Genomic DNA, 27,009 nt, shown 5'->3' on the forward strand with positions numbered 1-27,009 from the left:
CTTCCAATTCAGATGTCCTTCAAGATCTTTAGAATGTCTGGGAGTCTTTAGAATCATTGGACATTTTTGATACTTTGAGAAGTTTAGAATGTTTAGAATGTCTAAAATCTCTAGGGTCTTTAAGGCGATCTAGGATTTCTAGGATAATTAGAACCCTCAGGATCTTTAAAATTTTTTGGATTTTGTGCATATTTCCTATATTTGGAACTTAGAACTTTATCTAACAGTTTCTATGGTAATAATCAATACCATAGCATTCATTCTTCCAGACGACTTGTACCGAATTTGTTGTCTTTTTCAAAATTATTCATTCATGTTAAAAACTCTGCTAAGAAATTTATCACTAATTTTCCATTAATACTTGTGTTAAAGTCATTCAACTTATTTTGAATTAATTTATGGTACATTTTGATTTGAATAAAGACATTATTTAAATAAATTGCACTCCTAACAAATATTTAAAATAACAGGGGCTTTTAAAATACGTTACTTTGTCACTGTGAGAATTTTCAACCGACTCTATGATGTGTAACACCCAAAAAAGATGACAATAATTTTGTTTGTTTTACGATATTTCTTTGCACATTTTTTTGGTTGATTGAACTGTTTTCAATAACTTACAACGTGAAAAAAGCTGCAGTTTGATGTATAATACATCTGTATTATCATTTTATCACACAGAAAGCAAACCATTCTCTAGCGAGTCCCGTGACTGGGTCAAGTTCGTTATCCAGTTAAATTGGCGCCGTGTGGTGTTAAGACCCAATTTATGAGTCACTTGCGGCGAAAATTATAAAGGTAGCGAAAATTCCGGCGAACTTCGGCCCAGTTCACCTTTCCCGCTAAAATACTTACTGTTCTCATAAAACTGGGCTATCGTCCTAATGCCATAGTTGGACAGAGTGCACAAAATTTCGATGATGGCTTCTTCGTCGGTGCCCATTCCGCAGACGGCGTCGTGGAGTTCTTTGGCGTAGAACTGAGGTAATGGTGTCATAAGAGCAACGATCACATCTTCGAATTTCCCTCCAAGTTCCTTCTTCAGCTCGGAGATTAAGTCTTTTCCGTAGGAAGTCTTGAAAGTCTCGGCAATTTCAAGTCGTTGGACGATTCCTCTGCGCGCTAGCACGTCGATGATGACCTTCTCGTCGGCTCCGAACCCCTTCATGGCCTTCTTGAGGGTGGCGGTATCCTCGACGGGGTCGAAGGGCTCGGCGGGGTACACGGTGGGAGTACACTGCGAACAAGAACACAATCATTCACAAATCGAAATAGTAGATGGCGCTTGTGGCGAATTTGCCGTTTTTGGCCGCTAGGTGGCGCCAATTCTGACGAATGATTAAAAGCCGAGTTTCTAATATTGACTTTCGGTCCGTGGGTGCGTCTAATTCATTTTTATTTCTCACAATTACGGACGAACTTGTAGTTGTTAGCGACCATCGAAGGTCATTTGCGTCAGAGGCCGGATGAGTCGGTCGAGGCCACGCATAATTTGTATGTAGTGTATCTCGAAAGCAGGAGTTAATTGCTTGAGTTTCCCTTTGACAGGTTTACCAAGCTGGTGATACAGGTCGGAAGTTTAGTACGGCGCCAGGTCTGGCTCTACGTAGGGGAGAAAACAGGTCATCGCTTAATGATTTCGTGGCTCGCCCCTTCACATTTACATCCCTAGCTCACGCCTTTGAAGCTCTTATTTTAGCTCTATGTTTTAGCTTGTCGTTGGCAACGTGTTCAGAGGTGGAGTCGCTGAAAGAGTTTGAGTCGCGACGTTCTTATTTTAACCCTTGGGTCAGTCTAAAAGTGTCTCCCCTGCTAAGAGATCCAGTTTTAGAAACTGGTATTTGTATTATTTGCTCGAGTGTGAATGAAAAATAACGAAGTATAATCAAGAGGCTGAGTTCTTGCCTAAATGACACCAGTAAATTACAAAAAAAAAAAAAAAACTTTTCAGAAATGACCTTTGTAAGTACAATCAGTTTTATGGGAGGTAAAATCAGTTTCTATTTGTGGAGTCGTATCTGTGTACTCGTTTTATAAACTTGAAAGCAAATAATAATCGCGTCAACAATCGTTATCAAGGAACTAACAAAGAATAATAAATGTTGTTTTTAGATTCATTAAAATGAAAAAAATGCAAATTCGAAGGAGTTAAAACTGTTAATATATCTCTCAGACTATTATTGACGTACAAATCTCTCTTAACCGTTAGAATTTAGATATCCGGAATAGCAAAGTTTAATAATAAGTTGAATTAAATACAAAAATGGAGTCACAATTGTTACACTAAAATACCATATTTCACAAAATAGAAGATAACTGGTCTAGCAAAGGTAAAACTATTTTAAAGTGCCGCTTATACAGCTCTATATTGGCCAACCAAGCTTGAAAAACAATTAATCGAACGGGACAATTTTACGATAATTAATTAACAAAATCAACATATTTCGACATGAAAAGATTAGATTTCAATTTTCACACTTTCTGGTAATTAATCAAGCCTGACTTGATGAACTTACAGCTGTGTAAATGTGACTTAAGATAATACAGAAACGGAACTTTGATTGTCAAACTGCCAAAAAGAGATTTGTTTATTTACCTGAATTATTCAAAGTTCAAAAAAATGATTTTGAGGAATGGCATCAGGCAAGATAGAACGTAACTGGCCTAGAAGATGTAAAAATCTTTTAAAGTGCCGCTTATACAGCTCTATATTTGCCAACCAAGCTTGAAAAATAATGAAGCGAATAGGACAAGTCTACGATAATTTACAAAATAAACTTATTTCGACTTGAAAAGACTAGATTTTAATTTTTAAAGTTTCTGGTAATTTTAATCAAGCCCGGCTTGATGACCCTATAGTTGTGTAAACGTGCTTTAAGGATAATACAGAAACGGAACTTTGCTTGCCCAACTGCCAAAAAGAGATTTATTTACTTACATTGGATTATTCTAAGTTCAAAAGTAGTATTTGTAAAGAGGAGACTGATTTTGGCCAATGATATATCCACCATGAAAACGGAGGGCGGGTGGGCGGGGCTAGTACTTCCTAAGATACGAATGATTTTGCAAATCATATACCCTCAAAGCAAATAAAGGGTGGGTGGGTGGGGCTAGTATTTGTAAAGATAAAACTGATTTTGGCCAATGTCATAATCACCATGAAAACGGAGGGCGGGGCTAGTACTTCTTAAGAGGAGGTTTTACCCACACCGAAAGTAGCCCGTGCAATGGGTTATGATTTTTCGTCTCATTGATTTATTAATGATTAAAAATAGTTGAAAATTTAATTGAGTGTTGTCAAAGGATGTGGCATTTTGCCACCGTTCGAATTTTTTAAATCTGATAAGTAACTGTTGCAATAAAAATTAACAAAATCACATAAAATTGGCTTAAAAGAAGCGTTTGTAACTCGGCAATTAAATGACGCCTTCAAAAAATTCAAACGGGGGCAGCAAAATCAATGTTTCGTAACGGTGTATATAAAATTGCGACGTTGTAAATTACAAAATGTTGCTATAAAGCGAAAAAACAGAACGCATGTTTTCGGACAAAATGCAAGCCGATTTCTGGTCGCCCTCACTCGGGTCAGGTGAGGAAAGACGCTAAGCGGGGGCTCACAACTACTCCCACTCTAAAGCGTAAAGCACAGACACGACGAGATCGTATTTTGAAATACTTTTGTCATATTATAATCGGTGGAGTGTTACAAGTCAGGAACAGTCTTAATATCTCCAGTGCTTTAGATTTAATTGAGACACAGCAATTTGATAGCCGGTACAAGTACCTATTCCAGTTGTCAAATAGTTGATATATTCACGATGGAAGCATCGTGAATATATCAACTATTTCAACGGAAAGAAAATAATAATATAAAACAATAATAAAAATATGAACCTTTTTAGCAAAATAGCTACCAAGTGTACTTATTTAAATTTGGAATCCTTTATACAGAGGCACATTAATATCTGCATTCACCGCATTTTAAAATAGACGTTTAGCACGTGTACTTGCTGCGGAAACAAATGTGTGTATATTACAATCTCTGCAATGAATTTTCCTTTACTCTGGTGGAAATGTAACAGGTGATAAAAAAGTTTTCATATTAGAAGATGCCATGAAAATATGTAGTTTTCATGGAAGAAAGAGAAAAACAATGAAAACTATATGAACAAAATAATGAATAGATTACATAATATTAATATTTCAAAGCGGTTAAAAGTACGAATATTCAAAACTTCACCAATTTTGCGTACTCTAAATAATTTATATCCCCACTATCGGCCCGCAGTGCCGATCGCTACAGCCTTGTCTTGCTCGCTTCTCGCTTTCCAGTTGTGTATTATTTTTGATAATTCACACAAATAGTTTTATTGTCAAGGAGACGGACACCTGACCATTATTAGAATTATTATTACTCTTATTTCGAGGATATGGATTTTAAAATCATCAACTGACATTCCGTTAACATTATTCTTCGCGTAATTTTCTCTGCGAAACGTAACATCGGCTGCGAGCCACTGGCCTGCCGGGGTAGAGCAGCGTTTAAATTTCGACCGCCTGGCCCTACGTGATATCTTTGCCAGCATGCCGGCTTTCCTTCCCTCTTCACTTAGGACACGGAGTTCGACGACGGTACCCGAACTAAGTTGAATCTTTCTGCGTACGCTGTGACTAAGATTCACCTCTCCCCTCGAAAATGTTTACGTCCCTCAGAACTCTATGACTTCACAGTCCGAGAAACGAATGAATGGCTTGAGTAAAACCTGCTCTTAAGATATGGTGGATATATCATTGGCCCAAATCAGTCGTACCTTAGGAAGTACTAGCCCCGCCCACCCGCCCTTTATTTGCTTTGAGGATATATGATTTGCCAAAATCAGTGGTATCTTAGGAACTACTAGCCCCGCCCACCCGCCCTCCCTTTTCATGGAGGGTATATCATTGGACAAAATCAGTCTTACTTTTTTTGCCCCTTTCTCTGTATACCTCAATTTTTCTCAATGTGCCCTTCTTTTGACTTCTGTGCCGCACCCCTACTCTTTTTCCCTGTTTTCTCTTAGAATTAATTTTTTTATGAAATCCTCAAAATTGTATATTATATTATTTACCACTCCCACTCTACAGAAGAAAATATACCTAAACCCCGCCCACCCACCCGCCTCCATTTCGGTGATTAATTTTTTCTGCACTGAATAAAAAGTGGGTCTTATACAGAAATAAAATTAATCGCTAGAATGAGTAGAAGGAGGGTGGGCGGGGCTAGTACTTGTCAAGATAAGACTGATTTTGCAAGTCACATAGTTCTAAGAAAATAGAGGGTGGGTGGGTGGGGCTAGCTCTTGTAACTATGATTAGCGCTTTTTTTACAGCCTTATTTCTATCAGTTACCACTCCCACTCTAAGGAACAGATAATAAACCCCACCCACCCACCCGCCTCTATTTCAGTGATTAATGCTACCGAAATTTATTGCAGCAGAAAGGAGACGAAGTTTTTGGCCAATGACATTCCCACCATGAAAACGGCGGGCGGGTGGGCGGGGCTAGTACTTCCTAAGATATGGTGGATATATCATTGGCCAAAATCAGTCTTATCTTTACAAATACTAGCCCCACCCACCCGCCCTTTATTTTCTTAGAGGGTATATGATTTGCCAAAATCAGTCGTATCTTAGCAAATAGAAGCGCCGCTCACCCGCCCTCTATTTTCTTAGAGGGTATATCATTTGTCAAAATCAAACTTTACAAATACTAGCCCCACCCACCCACCCTTTATTTGCTTTGAGGGTATATGATTTCCAAAATCGGTCGTATCTTATTTTAATTTTTACAATTTCTGGTAATTTTAATTAAGCCCGGATTGATGACCCTACAGTTGTGTAAATGTGCCTTAAGGATAGTACAGAAACGGAACTTTGCTTGTCCAACGGCCAAACGGAAATTTGTTTACTTACTTGAATTATTCTAAGTTCAAAGAGAAGACTGATTTTGGCCAATGACATATCCACCATGAAAACGGAGGGCGGGTGGGCTAGTACTTCCAAAAATACGACTGATTTTGGCAAAATCAGTCTTATCTTTACAAATACTAGCTCCACCCATCCGCCTTTTATTTTCTTAGATGATATGTTATTTGCCAAAATTAGTCGTATCTTAGGACGTACTAGCCTCGCCCACCCGCCCTCCGTTTTCATGGTCGGTATATCATTAGCCAAAATCAGTCTCATCTTTACAAATATTATCCCCACCCGCCCGCCCTTTTTTGCTTTGAGGGTATATGATTTGCCAAAATCAGTCGTATCTTAGGAAGTACTAGCCCCGCCCACCCGCCCTCCCTTTTCATGAAGGATATATCATTGGCCAAAATCAGTCTTATCTTTACAAATACTAGCCGCACCCACCCGCCCTTTATTTTCTTAGAGGGTAGATGATTTGCCAAAATCAGTCGTATCTTAGCAAATAGAAGCCCCGCCCACCCGCCCTCTATTTTCTTAGAGGGTATATCATTTGTCAAAATCAGTCTTATCTTTACAAATATTAGCCCCACCCACCCGCCTTTTATTTGGTTTGAAGATGATTTATGATTTCCAAAACCCATCGTATCTTATTTTAATTTTTACAGTTTCTGGTAATTTTAATCAAGCCCAGCTTGATAACCCTATAGTTGTGTAAATGTTCCTTAAGGATAATACAAAACGGAACTTTGCTTGTCCAACGGCCAAAAGGAAATTTGTTTACTTACTTGAATTATTCTAAGTTCAAAAAAATGATTTTGAGGGAAACAATTTTAAAGTGCCGCTTATACAGCTCTATACTGGCCAGCCAAGCTTGAAAAATAATTAACTGAATGGGACAATTGTACAATAATTTACAAAATCAACATATTTCGACACGAAAAGATTAGATTTTAAATTTCAGTTTCCAACCCAGCTTAAAAAATAATTAATCGAACGGGACAAGTTTACGATAATTTACAATTTCGTTGCAAAATCAACATATTCGGCATGAAAAGATTAGATTTTGATTTTCACAGTTTCTGGTAATAAATCAAGCCCGGCTTGACTTGTGTAAATATGACTTAAGATAATACAGAAACGGAACTTTGATTGTCAAACTGCCAAAAGGAGATTTGTTTGCTTATTTGATTATTAAAAATTCAAAAAGATGATTTTAAGAAAAGCCATCCGGTAAGATAGAAGATAACCGGTCTAGTAAAAATAAAAATATTTTAAAGTACCGCTTATACAGCTCTATATTGGCCCGCCTAGCTTGAAAAATAATGAATCGAACGGGACACTTTTACGATAATTAACAAAATCAACATATTTCGACATAAAAACATTAGATTTTAATTTTCACAATTTCTGGTAATTAATCAATCCCGGCTTGATGAACCTACAGTTGTGTAAATTTACCTTAAGGATAATACAAAAATGGAACTTTGCTTCTAAAACTGCCAAAACAATAAATACAAGATGGAGATTATTTTCCACTACGGAAATTTCAAAAAGGCAAAAAATACAAAGTACGTAGTCAATGACCTGAGCTTTATTATATATTCTCTTTGGTGGAAAGATCCCGGTTTGTAACAGACTACTAGATTTCAAAGCAGAAAATACATACATATACTGTTTTTGAAAACAGAAAAACATTTAAAATTTTCATTTCATATGCAAATTAATGATAAGAAAATGCTATATTTAGACATGGTTGCACTTGAAAGTGTGCAAAATTCAAATTCTGTGATCAGTTCGAGTACTCACAACGAAAACTAAACATCGGGAATTCCTTTAGAAAAGCTATTGACTTTTTTTTAAACATATTTTTTTCCCAGGACACTTCAAAAGTTCACAGAAGTGCCGACAAATCAAATACTGACACTCATCGTCATCAAACTTACTGATAAGACTTTACAAGTTTACAAAATAGCAAAAACTCGAATAGAATAAATTTCACACATCCTTCGCACTTTCATTTTTAGTTCCCACGATTTTAAACCCATTTAATTAAGATAGTTGTCTTCGAATTTCGAACAATAAAACTGAATTAATCGACAATTGCAAAAGGCAAATTCCATTACACAACCTCTGGTCATTGAACATCACGCACCCATTACTCAGTCAACGATTAGTAATTTTCATTTTCCACCAACTTTGCTCAACTTGCATCTCCCACTTCTTTCGACCCAGTGCATATGCAATCCTAGATTGCAACAGACGTGGCAATGAAATCACTCAACCCGTTACGTTTTTACAACACAAATATGTACATAGCCCCGAGATTACACACGATTTAAAATATAAACAGCATAATTTCCAAAAATAAAATTTGAGTACAATACAAAAATACCGATTCTCTGCCATCAGAGAGGGATAACGATTACAGTTTGGCGCTGTTTACAAAAACTTCGATGAATGAAGCTGGATGGGAGCCAAAATGGGGTAAACAAAGCGCGGGAGGATAGTTTTAGTGGAAGAGTTGGAAGTTATCGATTGTCCTGGAAAGTGGAGTGGAAAGTGGACTTGGTCGATATTGCATACAACTTGCCGGCGTATTTATAGAGATGTATCGGAACTAATTATAAAGTATAAACCTAATCGAAACACACCCACGGGAAACCGGACTTTATCACGAGGAAATATAAGGTTTATCGAAACCGCAAAACGGGAATAGTGTGATTAAACCAGGAAAAACTTACCTTGAATGGGTAGTACTGCTGTTGGCTCATTTTGGCGTGAAATTCGTGTGACTAGAACAAAACAATATTGTTACACAATGCAGGTACGGCTAACTCGATGTAGCACGGTTGATGTTAAACTGGCCTACAAAAGAATGAGTGTCTGATATTATGCTATAACTCTGACATCATCGCTCGAAATAAACATTTAACACCACACCGTGATTAATATTCCAAGAAGTACATTACTAATTTGAACTCATATTATTACTAACAAAAAATTCGATCAGTTCTCCGACGACCCTGCAGACGAGACTAGCCGTTTATAATTAACTCAATAAATCGGCGGTCTATTTTCGTTACGTCCATGTCATCGCTGACCAAGCATCGATTAAAAACACGCTTATCAATCAATACCGACACAGAATTCCCAAAAAAAGCGATAAGAGGCCTTTTGGTTTTGGGTTCATGACCTCTACGGTGTCATTCGCGGGACCGGTAGATCGCCGGCGATAGCGTAGCAACAGTCGAAGAAAAAAAAACGCGCCCAAATCGTGGCTAAAAGTCGCTTACCTAACGAAAATAAAAGGATGCAGCAGGAATGAAGAGAATAATACTGAGGTCACACCCACTGGACTGGTAAAGAGTGAAAGCCGGTTCGAAGCCGACACCGCTCGCTGCTTGCAGGATGCGGTGTTATGCGCCAGCGTACAGCCAAAATTTTTACTGGCGCTGTAAAAAAGGATTATGAAGGTCAGGATTTTTATTGGTCATGGGGCTATTCGGGACCGGGAAACATTTTCGCGGGAGATGGGGCTGGGGAGGGCTGTTAAGTGGAGAGTGGTATTCCGGGATTTGATGTCAAGGTTTTGTGGGTCTTGAACTGGTTAGACTAGAAAATGACTAAGAGCTATTTACGAAAATTTTGTAATTTCTTCGGGATAAAAAAGTTGTGTTGACGGACAATTTAAAAGTTGCGCGATTTTTGTTTTTCAAAAAATTGACAAATATTTGCTCTGGAATTTTAAATTTATGTCAAGATCAACAAATGATAAAATCGTAAATAAATAAAAACTATCTGTCATCCCCTGCGATAATTTGGTGACGTCATCTAATTTTTTCCATACGTTTCACCGAAGTATGTGATTATTGTGAGGTGACTTCACCTCTAGTTGAGTCATCGACTACAACTTTTAACTTTTCCGATATTAATCGAAATCAGAATTTCCCTTAGAAATTACACAATCGACTTGTTTGAAACTTTGATACTTACAGGAAATTAAATAAATCATTATTTACGCCCTTCAATAAACTGTTGACGTCATCTGAAAAATTAACACAATTTATGCCCAGTCAAAATTGACAACCGTGGACTAATTTGTTAACATTGCTGCCAATAATTCAGAACTGCCAATACAAAAATTTGCTTCAATCATTATTTGCAACATTATTTTGAAAATAAATGGCACGGCCTACTCGATCGTCTGGTATTAGAAGCACATGTTGAGTTGCGAGGTTGTGACCATCTGTCACTTGGACTTTCACCAGTGGCGTATCATTGCATTCTGAAACAGGGGATTCTAAAAAAATATATTTTGAGACTATTGTCTTTGCCATTTCTATTGAAATACTACCTGTTGATTTTGCTTAAAATTTAGCAATTGGTAACAGCTTTCAGTGGATTGACAACGGCTTTTAGTTAGAAAATTGCCAAATTTACGATTAACAAGTGGTGTTTCAATAGAAATGGCAAAGACTATAGGTACGGTTATTACGTTTGTTTAAAAGCATGGATGATGATTAACACTTAGGTTAAGTGTTGCCAACCTGCAACGATGATATTCCTATCGGACTCATTTATTTCTCTTACACTTATACGTTTTAAATAAAATTCTTAAAAATCTGTTTTTTATTAAATGTTTCGTTTTTTTAACGATGTTTATTTTTGTTTTTTGTTATAAACATTTAACAGTTTTAATTAAATAAGCACGATTTTCTATAAACTATCAAGTATATGTTATTTAATAGAGTCAAAGTTTCCTTAAAAATCTCAAAATTTTTAAAATTAGCTGTAGCGTCATCTTTGAACTTGATTAATTTGGTTTCCCTAAAAATCTCAAAAATTTTAAAATTAGCCATCTTTGCACTTCATTAATTTGTATATTGTTCTAAAATTTCAAAATTTCGCTTTAACAAAAACTAACATCAGTCACATCAAACATGTGAAAAACGTAATTAAAAAAAATCAAACCAAAGAACACTTCTGATTTTGGCAAATGACATAGCCTCTGAGAAAATAAAGGGCGGGTGGGCGGGGCTATTATTTGTAAAGATACGACCGATTTTGGCAAATGACATACCAACTAATTAGTAAATAAAGGGGGGGGGAGGATGAGGCTAGTATTTGTAAAAATCAGACTGATTTTGGCAAATCATATACCATCTAAGAAAATAAAAGGCGGATGGGTGGGGCTAGTATTTGTAAAGATAGATAAGACTGATTTTGGAAAATGATATACCCTCTAAGAAAATACAGAAGGGGGATGGGCTGGGCTAGTACTTGCTAAGATTAGACTAATTTTGGCCAATGATATACCCATCATGAAAACGGTGGGCGGGTGGGTGGGGCTAGTACTTGCTAAGATAAGACTGATTTTGGCCAATGATTTACCTTCCATATAAACGGAGGGTGGGTGGGAGGGGCCAGTACTTTCTAAGATACGACTGATTTTGGCAAATCATATACCATCTAAGAAAATAAAAGGCGGATGGGTGGGGCTAGTATTTGTAAAGATAAGACTGATTTTGGAAAATGATATACCCTCTAAGAAAATACAAAAGGGGGATGGGCTGGGCTAGTACTTGCTAAGATTAGACTAATTTTGCCCAATGATATACCCTTCATGAAAAAGGAGGGCGGGTGGGCGGGACTAGTGCTTCCTAAGATACGACTGATTTTGGTAAATCATATACCCTCAAAGGAAATAAAGGGTGGGTGGGGCTAGTATTTGTAAAAATAAAACTGATTTTGGCCAATGACATACCCACCATGAAAACGGTGGGCGGGTGGGTGGGGCTAGTACTTCCTAAGATACGACTAATTTTGGCAAATCATATACCCTCAAAGCAAATAAAGGGAGGGTGGGTGGGGCTAATATTTGTAAAGAGAAGACTGATTTTGGCCAATGACATTCCCATCATGAAAACGGTGGGCGGGTGGGTGGGGCTAGTACTTCCTAAGATACGACTGATTCTGGCAAATAAAATTCAATTTTCATTTTACAGTAAATAAAATAAGTCAGTGAAATGGGGAAAAGACATAGGGGAATTTAGTTTTTTCTACACCCCTTCTTCATTCTAGTGACTACTCTTGATATTGTTTAGTCTTACCTTAGCGCATACTAGCCCCACCCACCCGCCCTCCGTTTTCGTGGTGGGTATATTATTGGCCAAAATCAGTCTTCTCTTTACAAATACTAGCTCCACCCACCCGCCCTTTATTTGCTTTAGGGGTATATGATTTGCCAAAATCAGTCGTACCTTTACAAATACTAGCCCCACCCACCCGCCCATTATTTGCTTTGAGGGTATATGATTTGTCAAAATCAATCGTATCTTAGGAAATATTAGCCCCGCCCACCCACCCTCCGCTTTCATGGTGGGCATATCATTGGCCAAAATCAGTCGTGTCTTTACAAATACTAGCCCCACCCACCCGCCCTTTATTTGCTTTGAGGGTATATGATATGCCAAAATCAATCGTGTCTTAGGAAATATTAGCCCCACCCATCCGCCCTTTATTTGCTTTAGGGGTATATGATTTGCCAAAATCAGTCGTATCTTTACAAATACTAGCCTCACCCACCCGCCCTTTATTTGCTTTAGGGGTATATGATTTGCCAAAGTGAGTCATATCTTTACAAATACTAGCCCCACCCACCCGCCCTTTATTTGCTTTAGGGGTATATGATTTGCCAAAATCAGTCGATTCTTTACAAATACTAGCCCCACCCACCCGCCCATTATTTGCTTTGAGGGTATATGATTTGCCAAAATCAGTCGTATCTTAGGAAATATTAGCCCCGCCCACCCGCCCTCCGCTTTCATGGTGGGCATATCATTGGCCAAAATCAGTCGTGTCTTTACAAATACTAGCCCCACCCACCAGCCCATTATTTGCTTTGAAGGTATATGATTTGCCAAAATCAGTCGTATCTTAGGAAATATTAGCCCCGCCCACCCGCCCTTCGCTTTCATGGTGGGCATATCATTGGCCAAAATCAGTCGAGTCTTTACAAATACTAGCCCCACCCACCTGCCCTTTATTTGTTTCGAGGGTATATGATTTGCCAAAATCAGTCGTATCTTTACAAATACTAGCCCCACTCACCAGCCCATTATTTGCTTTGAAGGTATATGATTTGCCAAAATCAGTCGTATCTTAGGAAATATTAGCCCCGCCCACCCGCCCTTCGCTTTCATGGTGGGCATATCATTGGCCAAAATCAGTCGAGTCTTTACAAACACTAGCCCCACCCACCTGCCCTTTATTTGTTTCGAGGGTATATGATTTGCCAAAATCAGTCGTATCTTAGGAAGTATTAGCCCCGCCCTCTGTTTTCATGGTGGGTATATCATTTGTCAAAATCAGTCTTATCTTTACAAATACTAACCCCGTCCACCCGCCTTAGACTCTAAGAAAATAAAGGGCGGGTGGGCGGGGCTCGTACTTCCTAAGACAGGACTGATTTTGGCAAATGATATACCGTGTAAAAAAATAAAGGGCGGGTGGGTGGGGCTAGTATTTGTACAGATGGAACTGATCTTGGCCAATAATGTACCTTCCATGAAAATGAAGGGCGGGTGGGCGGGGCTAGTATTTGCTACGATAAGACTGAACAATATCAAGAGTAGTCACCAGAATGAAGAAGGGGTGTAGAAAAAACTAAACCCAACCCCCCCCCCCATCTCTTTTCTCCATTTCACTGGCTTATTTTATTTACTATAAAATGGGAATTGAATTCAATTTTGAAAAACGGTAGAATCTAAAATTTAAAACAAAATCAGATGTGGCACTATTTAGACAACAATTTTCAGATTTTTGGGTATTTTTCACAGTTATGACGTCATCAGTGCTTTCGTAAGTTGTACCAACATGAAAATTTTTTTGCACAACATTTAAGCAATCATTTTTGCATTATTAATTTTTTCAATGAAGAATATTTCTATATGCAAGTTATTTGTTGTTGAGGTTATGTGGTTACATTATATCTATTGCATTGCGAATTTTTCTTGGAAATGGACGGCTGATTTATAGACTTATTGATGAGATCATCTCAAAATCATACAATGGATCCTTACTGTCAAATAAGCTCCTAAACGCGAGACTGTTTATTATTTTCATTGGTTTTCTTTAATCTTTTAAAACTGTTTATATTACAATGATTATGTAAACTTGACCTTGGTTGTCTGATTAGACATGCCAACTTCGTTAAAAACCAAAACAATATGCCACTTAGATCTGGATTAGTTCAGTGATCAGCAGATCACATCTGAAATAAATATACCTTGCGAAAAACCTTAATGTCATAAATATTGAAAATAAAAATAGTTCGCCGGGCGAACGTGAACTTCAATAGCTAACTTCCATTCGGTTTAAAAAGTTTTTGGCAACGACATCGTGACAGTTTTTGGTATTTGATATTCTCATAAAGTCGCGAAAGTTCTTTGTCAATTTTATTAAAGTCTATTTTAAAGTGTTTGAAACCATCAAACTTAAAAGGATTTCATTAATAAGTTTTCTGTACCTGAGAATGAGAGATACTTTACCTCTAGTAGGCCATGGAATTTATTTTTAAAATAATGATGTTGGTATTGCACCTGTTTGACACTTATTTGATTTTGATAGTGACTGTCAAACTGAAACTCATAATATAAAGTAGCGGAAGCTCTTTGATTGTCAATTTTACTAACGTATATTTTAAAGTGTTTGAAACCATCAAACCTAAAAGGATTTCATTAATTTTTCTGTACCCGAGAATGAGAAATCCTTTACCTCAAGTAGGTCATGGAATTTGTTTTTAAAATAATGTTGGCATTGCACTTGACTGCAGTGACTGTCAAACTGAAAGGAGCGCAGTGGTGTTGCCAACATAATTTCATTAACATTAAATTTCAGAGCTTTCTAGAGGACTTTTTTATCATATGTGGCGTCACATGAAGGTCACGCCGACTAGTCGGCGACACTCGGCGTTAAAACTAAAATTAAATCGCCTTTTTTCCAGTTCGCGTACCACCGGAAATAAAATACGCAAAACAAACCAACAATTTTACAAACGTACTTCTTGCGAAATTTCTTTTACGACCACTAAAAACTTATCTACGTTTTATATATTTAAACAGTGATACGGGTACCGGCAATTTTCGGAACCACGGAAACTATGCCTTACTCATCGTAAATTACGCAAAAATTAAAAAACTATTACTCAACACCGTTCAATGCCACCGTAACAAACGCAGAAGGTTACAGTTCCAGCCTGCAGCAATCCCGTAAAATTAAAATTAACCAAACAAAAAACCCAGTCAATGAACACTTTCCACGTCGACCTCTTCAACCCAATTAAAATTCTCTCCACCATTCACACCAAGGCCGCTCAAACATTCCATCACATCTGCGAACTTTTCCTCTCCTAATCCATGTCAGTAACACAAACACTCATCCCGTGACTCAAGCCGCAAAAATAACCAACGCAGTGATAATAATCCGTTTATTATCCTTCCACATACATTATATTATTTGTTTATAAAATCAGAACCTTGCCACTGGGCACCACGATCATACACCCGTTACAATAAACAACAAACATTTCAATCCTCCAAGAAGAAATACTGCCCGGACCGCTTCTGCTCCACGTCCTTCACCGACTCCTGCTTGTTTATCCTCGGTCTGAAGTTGTTGGGGTCTCTCCTGAACGTGATCCCCAACAGCTCCAGGAAGCGGTTCATTCCCGCCAGGAGCGTCTGCGGCGAGTTGGCCGTCGTCTTCACCGACGGCGTGCCCTCGAACACGATGACGCGGTCCGCGAGGTACGTGGCCATGATGAAGTCGTGCTCCACCACGAAACCCGTTTTCTTAGCGTGCAGAATAAATCTAAAACCGCATTTTTTAATTGTAATTTCGAGTGAACAAAGTGGAAACACACCTTTTGATTACTTTGGCAGCCATCAGACGCTGCTCGGAATCTAAGTAGGCACTAGGTTCGTCGATGAGGTACACGTCTGCGGGTTTTCCTAGACATAGAGCGAGAGCTACACGTTGGAGTTCACCCCCGGATAGATTCTGGACCTCCTGGTCGATGATGTCGTCGATCTTCAAAGGCTTGGTCACGTCGGCCATGAACTGAAATAGAAAATTCGTAAATGGACTCGTCCAGTTGCTTTACGTCCACTGCGCCACGAATTATTTACCTGGGGGTGGATGTAAGCGTCTCGGATTTTCTCGTGCAGCAGCTGCCGGACTAATCCCTGAGACCTCGGGCTGATCTTCTGCGGCTTGTAGCTTATGTGGAGCTGCGGTAGTTCCCCGGAGCCGTCGTCCGCCTGGAGATTCCCGGCCAGCATGCGAATGAACGTGGTTTTACCGGTCCCGTTTTCGCCCAGCAGGACCAGGATTTCCGAGTCGGAAAACTGGCCTTGGACCACGTGCAGCTGGAAGTTGCCCATCGTCTTGGTCATCGACGGGTACTCGTAGTGGTTCATGCGTTTGATTTCTTCTTCGGTGGCCGATTCGGCCACTTTGAACACGAGGGATTCGTCGCGGAAACGGAGATTTTCGGTGGGGACGAAGCCGTCCAGGAATATGTTAATTCCTGGAATTATATAATTTTTTTCCATGTTCCTTCCAAGGGTTTATTTTTTTACCTTCACGTACGGAGAACGGCATGGTTACGACGCCGTAAGCTCCAGGGACTCCATACAGACAACAAATAAAATCGGATAAATAATCCAAAACACTCAAATCGTGCTCCACAACAATTATGAATCTAGAAAAAAAAAAGAAGATGAATTATTGGTTGCCTATCTATTACACAACAAAAATATCGAAAAAGTTAGGTTATGATTAACATTTATGACAGGCGACGAGTGGTCATCATCACAACGAAGCGGCAAATTGATTAAATTTCAAAGCCAACTTGACGTATGATCTTTATAAAGAAAATAAACGTCAAAGCTAGAATTTAAAAAATACAAGAACTCTCCGGATACAAAATTTTATTTTTATTCCGCGCAACCACTTTTCTACTCATTTACGATTATCAAAAAATTGGTCGAAGGTTATTTCGACAGAACTTCCCCCGCGCCTGAAGTGCAGATAACCAACGAGAAAAATCGAAAAACTGAAAATTCGAAAAATCTAAAATGTTAAAAATCGAAAAATGAAAAACCGAAGTCGAAACATCGGAATATCGAGCAATCGACACATTATAAAATTGAAAAATTAAACAATCAAGAAAATTGAAAATTTACTTTATTTACTTACTTTATTTATTTACTTAAACGGAAAAATCGAGAAATCTAAAAATCGAAAAATTCAAAAACCTGAAACTCAAAGATTAAAAAAATCGAAAAATCGAGAAATCGGAAAATCGACAATTCGAAAAGCCGAAAAATCGAGATAACGAAAAGTCGAAAATTTAATAAATCGAAAAATTGAAAAATCGGAAAATTTAAAAATTTTAAAACTGAAATGAAAAAATACGAAACAGAAAAATCGAAAAATTGGAAAATCGAGAATTCGAAAGCCGAAAAATCAAGATATCGAAAAGTCGAAAATTTAATAAATCGAAAAATTGAAAAATCAAAAACCTGAAAAATTGAAACATTGAAAAGTTTTTGAGAAATCCAGAGATGAGAAAATCAAAAAATCGATTCGTGGAGTGATTGAAAAATCGAAAAATTGAAACATCGAAAAATCCAAAAATTTAAGAAGGCAAAAATCTAAAAATCAAAGATTGAAAAAACGAAAAACCGAGGAGAATTCGACAATTTAAAAATGCGAAAAATTGAAAAATCAGGAAATCGAAAAATTGAAAAATCGAAAACCTGAAAAATTGAAACATGGAAGTCGAGAACTCCAGAAATAAGAATATCAAAAATCTAAAAATCAAAGATTGAAAAATCGAAAAACTGGGAAATCGAAAATTTAAAAATTCGAAAAATTGAAAAAAACTGAAATATCGGAAAATTAAAGAATTGAAAGGAAAACTTACAATCGAAAAATTGAAAAATCAAAAGCTTGAAAAATTTAAACATTAAAATGAGAAATTAAGAAATCGAAAAATTCAAAAATCTAAAAATCAAGGATTGAAAAATCGGAAAACTAAGAAATCGAAAATTTAAAACATCGGAAAATTAAAGAATTGAAAGAAAAAATTTCAATCGAAAAATCAAAAGCCTGAAAAATTGAAGCTTTGAAGCCGAGAAATCGACAAACGGGAAAATCAAAAAATCGAAAAACTAAAAATTTTTAAAAATCTAAAAATCAAAGATTGAAAAATCAAAAAAAATTGAGAAATCGAATAATCAAAAACTGAAACATTGGAATAACGATAAATTGAGAAATCGAAAAATTGAAAATTCGAAAAATCAAAAATTTTAAAAATCGAAAAATGAAAAACCGAAGTCGAAATTTTTTTATTGAAAAATTTCCAAAACTGAAATGTTGCAAAACGGAAAAATCGAGAAATCTAAAACTCTAAAAATTCAAAAACCTGAAACTCAGATTAAAAATCGAAAAATTGAGAAATCGAAAATCGAAAAATTTGAAAAATTGAAAAATTCTAAAACTGAAATGATGAAAAAATAAGAAGTCGAAAAATAGAGAAATCGGAAAGTCGAAAATTTAATAAATCGAAAAATTGAAAAATCAAAAGCCTATAAAAAACTGATAAATCGAAAATTTAAAAATCGGAAAATTTAAAAATTCTAAAACTGAAATGAAAAAATTTGAACTCGAAAAATTGGAAAATCGAAAATTCGAAAAGCCGAAAAACCGGGAAATCGAAAAATTGAAAAATCAAAACCCTGGAAAATTGAAACATGGAGAAGTCGAGATATCCAAAAATAGGAATATTAAAAATCCAAAAATGGAAAATTGAAAAATCGAAAAACTGGGAAATCGAAAATTTAAAAATTTGAAAAATTGAAAAAAATTGAAACATCGAAAATTCGAAAATCCGAAATATCGAAATTTTAATAAATCGAAAAATTGAAAAATCCAAAGCCTGAAAAATTCAAAAATCCAAAAATCTAAAAATCAGGGATTGGAAAATCGAAAAACTTGGAAATCGAAAAATTGGAAAATTGGAAAATCGAAAATTCGAAAATCCGAAAAATCGAAAATTTAATAAATAAAAATCGAAAAACCAAAGCCTGGAAAATCGAAGCGTTGAAGCCGAGAAATCGACAAAGGGGAAAATCAAAAAATCTAAAAATTAAAATTTTTAAAAATCTAAAAATCAAAGATTGAAAAATCAAAAAAACCGAGAAATCGAAAATTTAAAAATTCGAAAAATTGAAAAATCGGACAATTGAAGAACTGAAAAAATAAGACATCGAATAACTGGAAAATCGAAAATTCGGGAAATCGAAAAGTCGAAAACTTGAAAAATTGAAACACTGAAAAATCGAGAAATCCAGAAATGTGAAAATCAAAAATCTAAAAGCAAAGATTGAAAAATTGAAAAATTGGGAAATTCAAAATTCGAAAATACGAAAAATCGAAATTTTAATAAATCGAAAAATTAAACATTTAAAAATTTGAAAAATTGAAACATTGGAAAATTGAATAATTGAAAAAACTTTCATCGAAAAATTTAAAAATTCCAAAACGGAAAAGAAAAAATAAGAAATCGAAAATTCGAAACATCTAGAAATCGAAATCGAAAAATTGAAAAATTAAAAGCCTGAAAATTTGAAAAACTGAAACATTGAAAAGTCGAGAAATCGACAAATGGGTAAATCAAAAAACCGAAAAATCGAAAAATTAAAAAATCGAAAAGCCGAATAATCGAGAAATCGAAAAGTCTAAAATTTAATAAATGAAAAAACTGAAAAATCAAAAGCCTGAAAAATTTAAACATCGAAAAGTCCAGAAATCGACAAATGGGAAATTCAAAAAATCGGAAAATTGAAAAATTTTAAAAATCTAAAAATCAAAGATTGAAAAATCTAAAATTTAAAAATTCGAAAAATTGAAAAGTCGGGGGGAATTGAAGAATTGGATAACTTACAAACGAGAAATTCAAAAATTCTAAACCTGAAATGACCAAAAAATAAGAAATCGAAACATCGAAAAATTGGAAAATCAAAAATTTGAAAAGCCGGAAAATCGAGAAATCGAAAATTTGATACATCAAAAATGAAAAATCAAAAGCCTAAAAAATTAAAATATTGAAATGAGAAATCAGAAATAGAAAAATTGAAACGTCAAAAAATCGAAAAATTCAAAAATCTAAAAATCAAGGATTGAAAAATCGAAAAACTAGAAAATCGAAAATTTAAAAATTCGAAAAACTGAAACATCGGAAAATTGAACAATTGAAAGAAAAATTTACAACCGAAAAATTGAAAAATTCAAAAACTGAAATGAAAATTTAATAATTGAAAAATTGAAATATCAAAAGCCTGAAAAATTGAAACATTGAAAAAACAAAAAACCGAGAAATCGAAAATTTAGACATACTAAAAATTTGAGAAATCGGAAAATTAAAGAATTCAAAAACTTGCAATAGAAAAATTGAAAAATTATAAAACTGAAATGAAAAAATAAGAAATCGAAATATCAAAAAATTGGAAAATCGAAAATTCGAAAAATTGAGAAATCGAAAATTTAATAAACAGAAAAATTGAAAAATCAAAAGTCTGCAAAAAAGGAAAAACTGAAAAATTGAAACATTTGAAAAGTCGAGAAATCGATAAATGGGAGAATAAAAAAATCGAGCTATTTTAAAAATCTGAAAATCAAATATTGAAAAATCGAAAATTTAAAAATTCAAAAATCCAAAAATTAAGAATTGAAAAATTATAATTGAGAAATTGAAAAATTCTAAAACTGAAATGACCAAAAAATAAGAAATTGAAAAATCGATACATCCAGAAATTGAAAAATCGAAAAGTCGAAAGTTTAATAAATCGAAAAACTGAAAAATCAAAAACCTGAAAAATTGAAACATTGAAAAGTCAAGAAATCGCCAAGTGGGAAAATAAAAAAATGGAAAAATTGAAGATTGAAAAATCGAAAATTTAAAAATTTGAAAAATTGAAAAATTCTAAAACTGAAATGACCAAAACATAAAAAATCGAAAAATCGACATATTGAAAAATTGGAAAATCGAAAATTCGAAAATTTAATAAATCGAAAAACTGAAAAATCAAAAACCTGAAAAATTGAAACATTGAAAAGTCTAGAAATCGGCAAATGGAAAAATCAAAAAATTGAAAAGTTCAAAAATCTAAAAATCAAATATCAAAAAACCGGATAATTGAAGAATTGAAAAACTTACAATCGAGAAATTGAAAAATTCTAAAACTGAAATGAAAAAATAAAAAATGGAAATATCGAAAAATGGAAAATTCGAAAAGGCGAAAAATCGAAAATTTAATAAATCGAAAAATTGAAACACTTGAAAAGTGGAGAAATCGACAAATGGGAATATCCAAAAATTGAAAAACCGAGAAATTGAAAAGTCGAAAAACTAAAAAATCGAAAGCCTGAAAAATTTAAACATCGAAAAGACCAGAAATCGACAAACGGGAAATTTAAAAAATCGATTCGTTGGAAAATCGAGAAATCGAAAAATTGAAGAACTGAAAAACTTCCAATCGAGAAATTAAAAGTTCTAAAATTGGAATGAAAAAAATAAGAAATGGAATTATCGAAACATCGAAAAATAAGAAAAAATAAAAACCTGAAAGCCAGAAGTCGAAAAATCAAAAGCCGAAAAATTGAAACATTTGAAAAGTCCAGAAATCGCCAAATGGGAAACTCAAAAAATCGATTCGTTGGAAAATTGAGAAATCGAAAATTTAAAAATTCGAAAAATTGAAGAATTGAAAAACTTGCAATCGAGAAATTGAAAATTCTACAACTGAAATGAAAAAATAAGAAATGGAACTATCGAAACATCGGAAAATTGAAAATTGGAAAAGGCAAAAAATCGAGAAATCGAAAAGTGGAAAATTTCATAAATCGAAAAATCGAAACATTTGAAAAGTTGAGAAATCGACAAATGGAAAAATCAAAAATGCCACTTGTCGAGAAATTGGGAAATTGAAAAATCGTAACGCTGAAACATCCAAAAATTGACAAATCGAAAAATTGTTATCCATATCTAACACAGATTCATAAACAACTATTTTTTCGTACTCTAATGTCGATTACAATAAATAATTAATGGAATCATCTGATAATGAGTCAGACGAACAAAAATTAAGATCAGCTGACATAACCTATAATTTCATAATGACAGGCTGCGCTCTAGCCAATTTAACGGTACATTCCGTGCGAAAAACATATTTCTCTAACCCGAAATAACTCCCTATGTACACTCTGCACATTTATGACAGGCGACGAGTGGTCATCATCGCAACGAAGCGGCAAATTGACCAAATTTCAAAGTCAACTTGACCTTTTTTTTTAATGATCTTAATAAAGAAAATGAAAGTTGAAAAGTGTTAAAACTACTTACTTCTCTGGATGCAACAGGGACCGAATAGTCTGGGCAGCATTAAGCCGCTGCTTAACATCTAAATACGACGACGGCTCATCAAACATAAAAATGTCACCATTCTGAATGCACACCATGGCACAAGCGAACCGCTGCAACTCTCCCCCGGACAGCGCATCGATCGCCCTCTCCCTTATATGCGTCAAGTCCAACATTTCACAAATCTCCTCTTGATTATTCAGCATATTTTTCTTATCCAAAAGCTGCCCCACCGTCCCTGTAACAGCCTTAGGTATCTGATCCACGTACTGCGGCTTAATCAACGCCCTCAAATCATCCTCCAATATCTTAGTAAAGTAATTCTGCAACTCGGACCCCCGGAAATGGCTCAAAATCTCCGTCCAGTCCGGAGGATCGGAATAGCGCCCCAAATTGGGCTTCTGCTTCCCGGCTAAGATCTTCAGCGCCGTGGATTTGCCAATACCATTGGTCCCGACTAACCCCAAGACTTCTCCAGGGCGCGGAATCGGCAACCTGTGCAGCTTGAACGAGTTCTTGCCGTAGCGGTGAGTGGTGTCCCGTTCCAGGTTACTAGGGAGGTTGATGATGGTGATGGCCTCAAACGGGCATTTCTGGATAAACGGGCGCGTTAGTGTTAAACAAGTGGGTGTGAGGAAGTCGTACCTTGACGCAAATACCGCACCCGATGCAGAGTTCTTCGGAAATCGCTGCCATTTTGCTGTTGGGGGTCACCTCGATGCACAGTTTCCCCATCCTGACAACGGGACAGGATTTCTTGCACTCTTGGCGGCATCGCTTCGGCTTGCATTTGTCGGCGTTTACGATCGCAATACGTGTGAGTTTGTCGGTTTCTTCGGTCGCTCTTCGGCGCGACATGTCTTACAATATGTTCACTTTCAATGACACCTAACCTAAAAATGTGGACGAAAATGAGTACTACAAGTGAGGGTGGTTTGGTGGTAACTCAGTGTGAGTGTGTGTGACTAAATTCGGGCTTTATTTACTCACCAATGATTTATTTTTCTGCAAAACAGAGAAATTATGGGCCGCCAGCACGACCAGCCATGAGGAAAAGAAGGGAGCCGGAGTGGCCAACACCGAAAAGCGAAAATCACCAAGCCATCGATTATTTCGACGATTGTAGCAATTTTGGATACGTTTTTGCAACTGCAGAAAAATTTGCACGGATTTTTGTCACCACAGGAATGAATTTATCCAAAATTGACGCTATAATCGTTTTCGAAAAAATTTGATAAAGTTCGTTTGAAATCGACGAGATTGGCTGCCCTGTCTGTCAATGCTATTTTGCTCCAAATTTCCTATTTTAGAATACATGCTCTCATTGCCTTAAAAACAATAAAAAAGTGGTCAAAAAAATGGCAAAAGTGGATATGGAACTGAAGAAGGTAATTTTCCGGCACGTGTGTGGCGCTCCCGCTTACAGATTTGAATTTCAGGCCTTCGCCGAGTTGCAAGAGAAACAAATAGACACAGCTCAGAAGTTACGGATAGCAGATCTACAAATCGAGACGCTCAAACGAAATAAGCAGCACGCCATATTCACAGAGAGGTAAGTGGATAAGAGTAGCCCCCACGATTTTACTGTCGTTTCAACAGGGAGATCGATGCGCTGGAAAGCGGCACCAGGACCTTCGAATCCGTGGGCCGCATGTTCGTGTTGACCCCCATAGAAGAGGTGAAAGACGGCCTGCAGAAGAAGCAAGCCCAATCAGACGACAAGATCAAAGTTCTACAAAACAATAAAACGTATCTAGAAAATAGTTTAAAAGACGCAACGAATAGCTTACGTGAATTGGTACAACAGAAAAAAGAAGCTTAATTTATTTTCTATTTTAATGTAAAAGTTCTTAAATACATAGTTTATTCAGCAATAGCAGTTTCAAATAGTAGGGGTTCTGATTGGGGGTTTTCGTCCACGTGGAGGGGTTTGTGCAGGAGTTTGAATATCTCGGTACCAATGGGGGCGGGCATGCCCATGATGATGTTTTCGGAGACCCCGTTGATCTTGTCCGTTTGTCCGTAGTAGGCTGCGTCGAATAAATGGTCCGCCGTTTTCTCGAACTGTAACGAACAGTTAGTAACAAAATTGTGACTTAATAAATACGTACTGAAGCCAGATTGAGGATTGATTGTTTCATTTTTGAGAGACCGTAGCGTGTGATTCCCAAAACTTCCCCAGTGTGAGTCATCTGGGCCGCCAGTAACATGATATGGCGATAATCGACGCTCATGCCGTGGTTTTCCATCACCATTTTGATTTCAGACATTATAGTTTCCCTATAATTATTAAAACTGAGTTTGATTTTTCGAGACTTCAATTTTTCTATTACCGAATTTTCAATCTTTCAACTTTTAGATTTTTCAATTTTTTCGATTTTCCATTTTCCGATTTTTCAATTTTACGAGTTTCCAAATTTTCAATTATGTTCCTTTTCGAATTTGCGATTGTTTAATTTTTCGAATTTCCATTTTTGGATATTCGAATTTTCAATTTTTTAATTTTCAATTTTTCTATTTCCAAATTTTCGATTTTTCGAATTTCTTTTTTTCGATATCTTGGAGTTTTCCATTTTTTTTTCCTTTTGGATTTTTCGATCTCCGAATTTTCGGTTTTTTGATATAGGAATTTTCAGTCTTTCAACTTCTACATTTATCAATTTTTTTGATTTTCCATTTACCGACTTTTCAATTTTAGTTTTCAAATTTTTAATATTGTTCCGTTTCGAATTTTCGATTTTTCGAGTTTCCATTTTTCGATACATTCGAATTTTCCATTTTTTTTTCTTTTCGATGTTTGTATTTCCGAATTTTCGGTTTTTCGATATCAGAATTTTCAATCTTTCAACTACATTTTCCAACTTTTCGACTTTCCGAAATATTTTTAATTTTTTTCGTTTTTCGATTTTTTGTTTTTTCATAATTTTTTTACTTTTCGGTTTTTCAATTTTTGATTTATTTATCATTGCACAGTTTTTAGACATTTCATCTTGTATTTTTCGAGTTTCCGATATTCGAATTCCCAATTTTTTAATTTTTCGTTTTCCAAATTATTTAATTTGTCGATTCTTCGATATTCGATTTTTCAGTTTTTTGAGTTTCTATTTTAAAATTTTTCCACAATCAACTTTTGCAATTTTTACTTTTCGATTTCTTGCTTATTTAATTCTTCAATTTTTCGATATTTGAATTTTAATTTTTTTTTTTTACAACGATTTCTCGACTTTTCTATTTTTCGACTCCGATTTTTCGATGTTCAAATTTTGAGCTTTTCATTTTTAAATTTTTCGATTTCCGAATTTTCGGGTTTTCATTTTTATTCGATTTGTTTGAGTTTTCGAGACTTCGATTTTTCTATTACCGAATTTTCAATCTTTCAACTTTTGGATTTTTCAATTTTTTCGATTTTCCATTAACGATTTTTCAATTTTCGGAGTTTCCAAATTTTCAATTATGTTCCTTTTGGATTTTTCGACTTTGCGATTGTTTAATTTTTCGAATTTCCATTTTTGGTTATTCGAATTTTCAATTTTTCGATATCCGAAATTTCAATGTTTAAAGTTTTAGATTTTTCAATTTCCCGATTTTTCGACTTTCCGCAAAGTTGTTCCATTTTTTCGATTTACCGATTTTTCGATTTTCCATTTACCGACTTTTCAATTTTAGTTTTCAAATTTTTAATATTGTTCCGTTTCGAATTTTCGATTTTTCGAGTTTCCATTTTTCGATACATTCGAATTTTCCATTTTTTTTTCCTTTCGATGTTTGTATTTCCGAATTTTCGGTTTTTCGATATCAGAATTTTCAATCTTTCAACTACATTTTCCAACTCTTCGACTTTCCGAAATATTTTTAAATTTTTTCGTTTTCCGATTTTTTGTTTTTTCATTATTTTTTTACTTTTCGGTTTTTCAATTTTCGATTTTTGATTTATTCATCATTGCACAGTTTTTAGACATTTCATCTTGTATTTTTCGAGTTTCCGATATTCGAATTCCCAATTTTTTAATTTTTCGTTTTCCAAATTATTTAATTTGTGGATTCTTCGATATTCGAATTTTCAGTTTTTTTTTCTTTTGGATTTATCGATTTTTTGATTTTCTGTTTTTCGTCTGCGAATTTTCAATTTATCAGTTTTTTGAATTCCCATTTTAAAATTTTTCCACAATCGACTTTTCGCTTTCGATTTCTTAGTTATTTTTCATTCTTCAATTTTTCGATATTTGAATTTTCATTTTTTTTTCGACCCAACGATTTCTCGACTTTTCTATTTTTCGACTCCGATTTTTCGATGTTCAAATTTTGAGCTTTTCATTTTTCAATTTTTCGATTTCCGAATTTTCGGGTTTTCGGTTTTTTCATTTTTATTCGATTTGTTTGATTTTTCGAGACTTCGATTTTTCTATTACCGAATTTTCAATCTTTCAACTTTTTCAATCTTTTTGATTTTCCATTTTCCGATTTTTCAATTTTCGGAGTTTTTCCTTTTAGATTTTTCGACTTTGCGAATTTCTATTTTTCTATTTCCGAATTTTCTATTTTTCGAATTTCCATTTTTCGATATCTTG

The 27,009-nt window shown here is 35.3% G+C and overlaps 4 protein-coding genes across 7 annotated transcripts in view; 1 reads left to right on the forward strand and 3 right to left on the reverse strand.

Annotated features, from left to right (window-relative positions):
- Positions 1-9,372, reverse strand: part of LOC135139571 (annexin B9) — a 23,981-nt gene extending 14,609 nt beyond the window's left edge. The window contains exons 1-3 of one of the 3 annotated variants that reach the window (XM_064069867.1): positions 9,249-9,372; positions 8,697-8,747; positions 856-1,237 (exon numbers count right to left, since the gene is read on the reverse strand). In XM_064069867.1, coding sequence (XP_063925937.1) covers positions 856-1,237; positions 8,697-8,726 — 412 coding nt within the window. In that variant the 5' untranslated portion in view covers positions 8,727-8,747; positions 9,249-9,372. Of the gene's footprint in view, positions 1-855; positions 1,238-8,696; positions 8,748-8,950; positions 8,970-9,248 lie in introns of those variants that run through there. The other 2 variants (XM_064069870.1, XM_064069869.1) reach the window with 2 other exon arrangements.
- Positions 9,373-15,428: 6,056 nt separating this feature from the next.
- Positions 15,429-23,537, reverse strand: Pix (pixie). Of its 2 annotated transcripts, none has more exons than XM_064069420.1 (7): positions 23,432-23,537; positions 23,087-23,334; positions 22,424-23,034; positions 16,596-16,717; positions 16,143-16,543; positions 15,878-16,074; positions 15,429-15,825 (listed from the first exon to the last, which is right to left on the reverse strand). In XM_064069420.1, exons 2-7 carry the CDS (start codon positions 23,297-23,299, stop codon positions 15,543-15,545), a joined length of 1,827 nt encoding a protein of 608 aa, XP_063925490.1. In that variant the 5' UTR covers positions 23,300-23,334; positions 23,432-23,537; the 3' UTR covers positions 15,429-15,542. The 2 variants fall into 2 exon arrangements, with proteins under 2 accessions (XP_063925490.1, XP_063925491.1); XM_064069421.1 differs by having other exon boundaries at positions 23,087-23,359; positions 23,432-23,495.
- Positions 23,538-23,699: 162 nt separating this feature from the next.
- On the forward strand, positions 23,700-24,315 carry LOC135139257 (prefoldin subunit 1-like). Its single transcript, XM_064069423.1, has 3 exons — positions 23,700-23,829; positions 23,881-23,993; positions 24,041-24,315. Exons 1-3 carry the CDS (start codon positions 23,800-23,802, stop codon positions 24,261-24,263), a joined length of 366 nt encoding a protein of 121 aa, XP_063925493.1. The 5' UTR covers positions 23,700-23,799; the 3' UTR covers positions 24,264-24,315.
- LOC135139258 (DNA-directed RNA polymerase III subunit RPC1-like) lies at positions 24,260-24,721 on the reverse strand. The gene is made up of 2 exons (XM_064069424.1): positions 24,553-24,721; positions 24,260-24,505 (listed from the first exon to the last, which is right to left on the reverse strand). The coding sequence occupies exons 1-2, from the start codon at positions 24,709-24,711 to the stop codon at positions 24,305-24,307; spliced, it is 360 nt and encodes a 119-aa protein (XP_063925494.1). The 5' UTR covers positions 24,712-24,721; the 3' UTR covers positions 24,260-24,304.
- Positions 24,722-27,009: the final 2,288 nt, after the last annotated feature.

Source organism: Zophobas morio, unplaced genomic scaffold (assembly GCF_036711695.1).
Source record: "Zophobas morio isolate AGI-343-1 ecotype UQ-CSIRO unplaced genomic scaffold, CSIRO_AGI_Zmor_V1 ptg000031l, whole genome shotgun sequence".
Classification (NCBI taxonomy): Eukaryota; Metazoa; Arthropoda; class Insecta; order Coleoptera; family Tenebrionidae; genus Zophobas; species Zophobas morio.

What these genes read in the sequence shown, in the direction of transcription:
- LOC135139258 (XM_064069424.1), bottom strand. Translation starts at nt 24,711, where the DNA reads ATGTCTGAAATCAAAATGGTGATGGAAAACCACGGCATGAGCGTCGAT. An exon ending in CAATCCTCAATCTGGCTTCA is followed by an intron (nt 24,506 to 24,552) that starts GTACGTATTTAT and finishes TGTTCGTTACAG; the next exon opens with TTCGAGAAAACGGCGGACCA.
- Pix (XM_064069420.1), bottom strand. Translation starts at nt 23,299, where the DNA reads ATGTCGCGCCGAAGAGCGACCGAAGAAACCGACAAACTCACACGTATT. An exon ending in TCCCTGTTGCATCCAGAGAA is followed by an intron (nt 16,718 to 22,423) that starts GTAAGTAGTTTT and finishes TTTTTTTTCTAG; the next exon opens with ATTCATAATTGTTGTGGAGC. An exon ending in GCCGTTCTCCGTACGTGAAG is followed by an intron (nt 16,544 to 16,595) that starts GTAAAAAAATAA and finishes ATATAATTCCAG; the next exon opens with GAATTAACATATTCCTGGAC.
- LOC135139257 (XM_064069423.1), top strand. Translation starts at nt 23,800, where the DNA reads ATGGCAAAAGTGGATATGGAACTGAAGAAG. An exon ending in TGGATATGGAACTGAAGAAG is followed by an intron (nt 23,830 to 23,880) that starts GTAATTTTCCGG and finishes TTTGAATTTCAG; the next exon opens with GCCTTCGCCGAGTTGCAAGA. An exon ending in CACGCCATATTCACAGAGAG is followed by an intron (nt 23,994 to 24,040) that starts GTAAGTGGATAA and finishes TCGTTTCAACAG; the next exon opens with GGAGATCGATGCGCTGGAAA.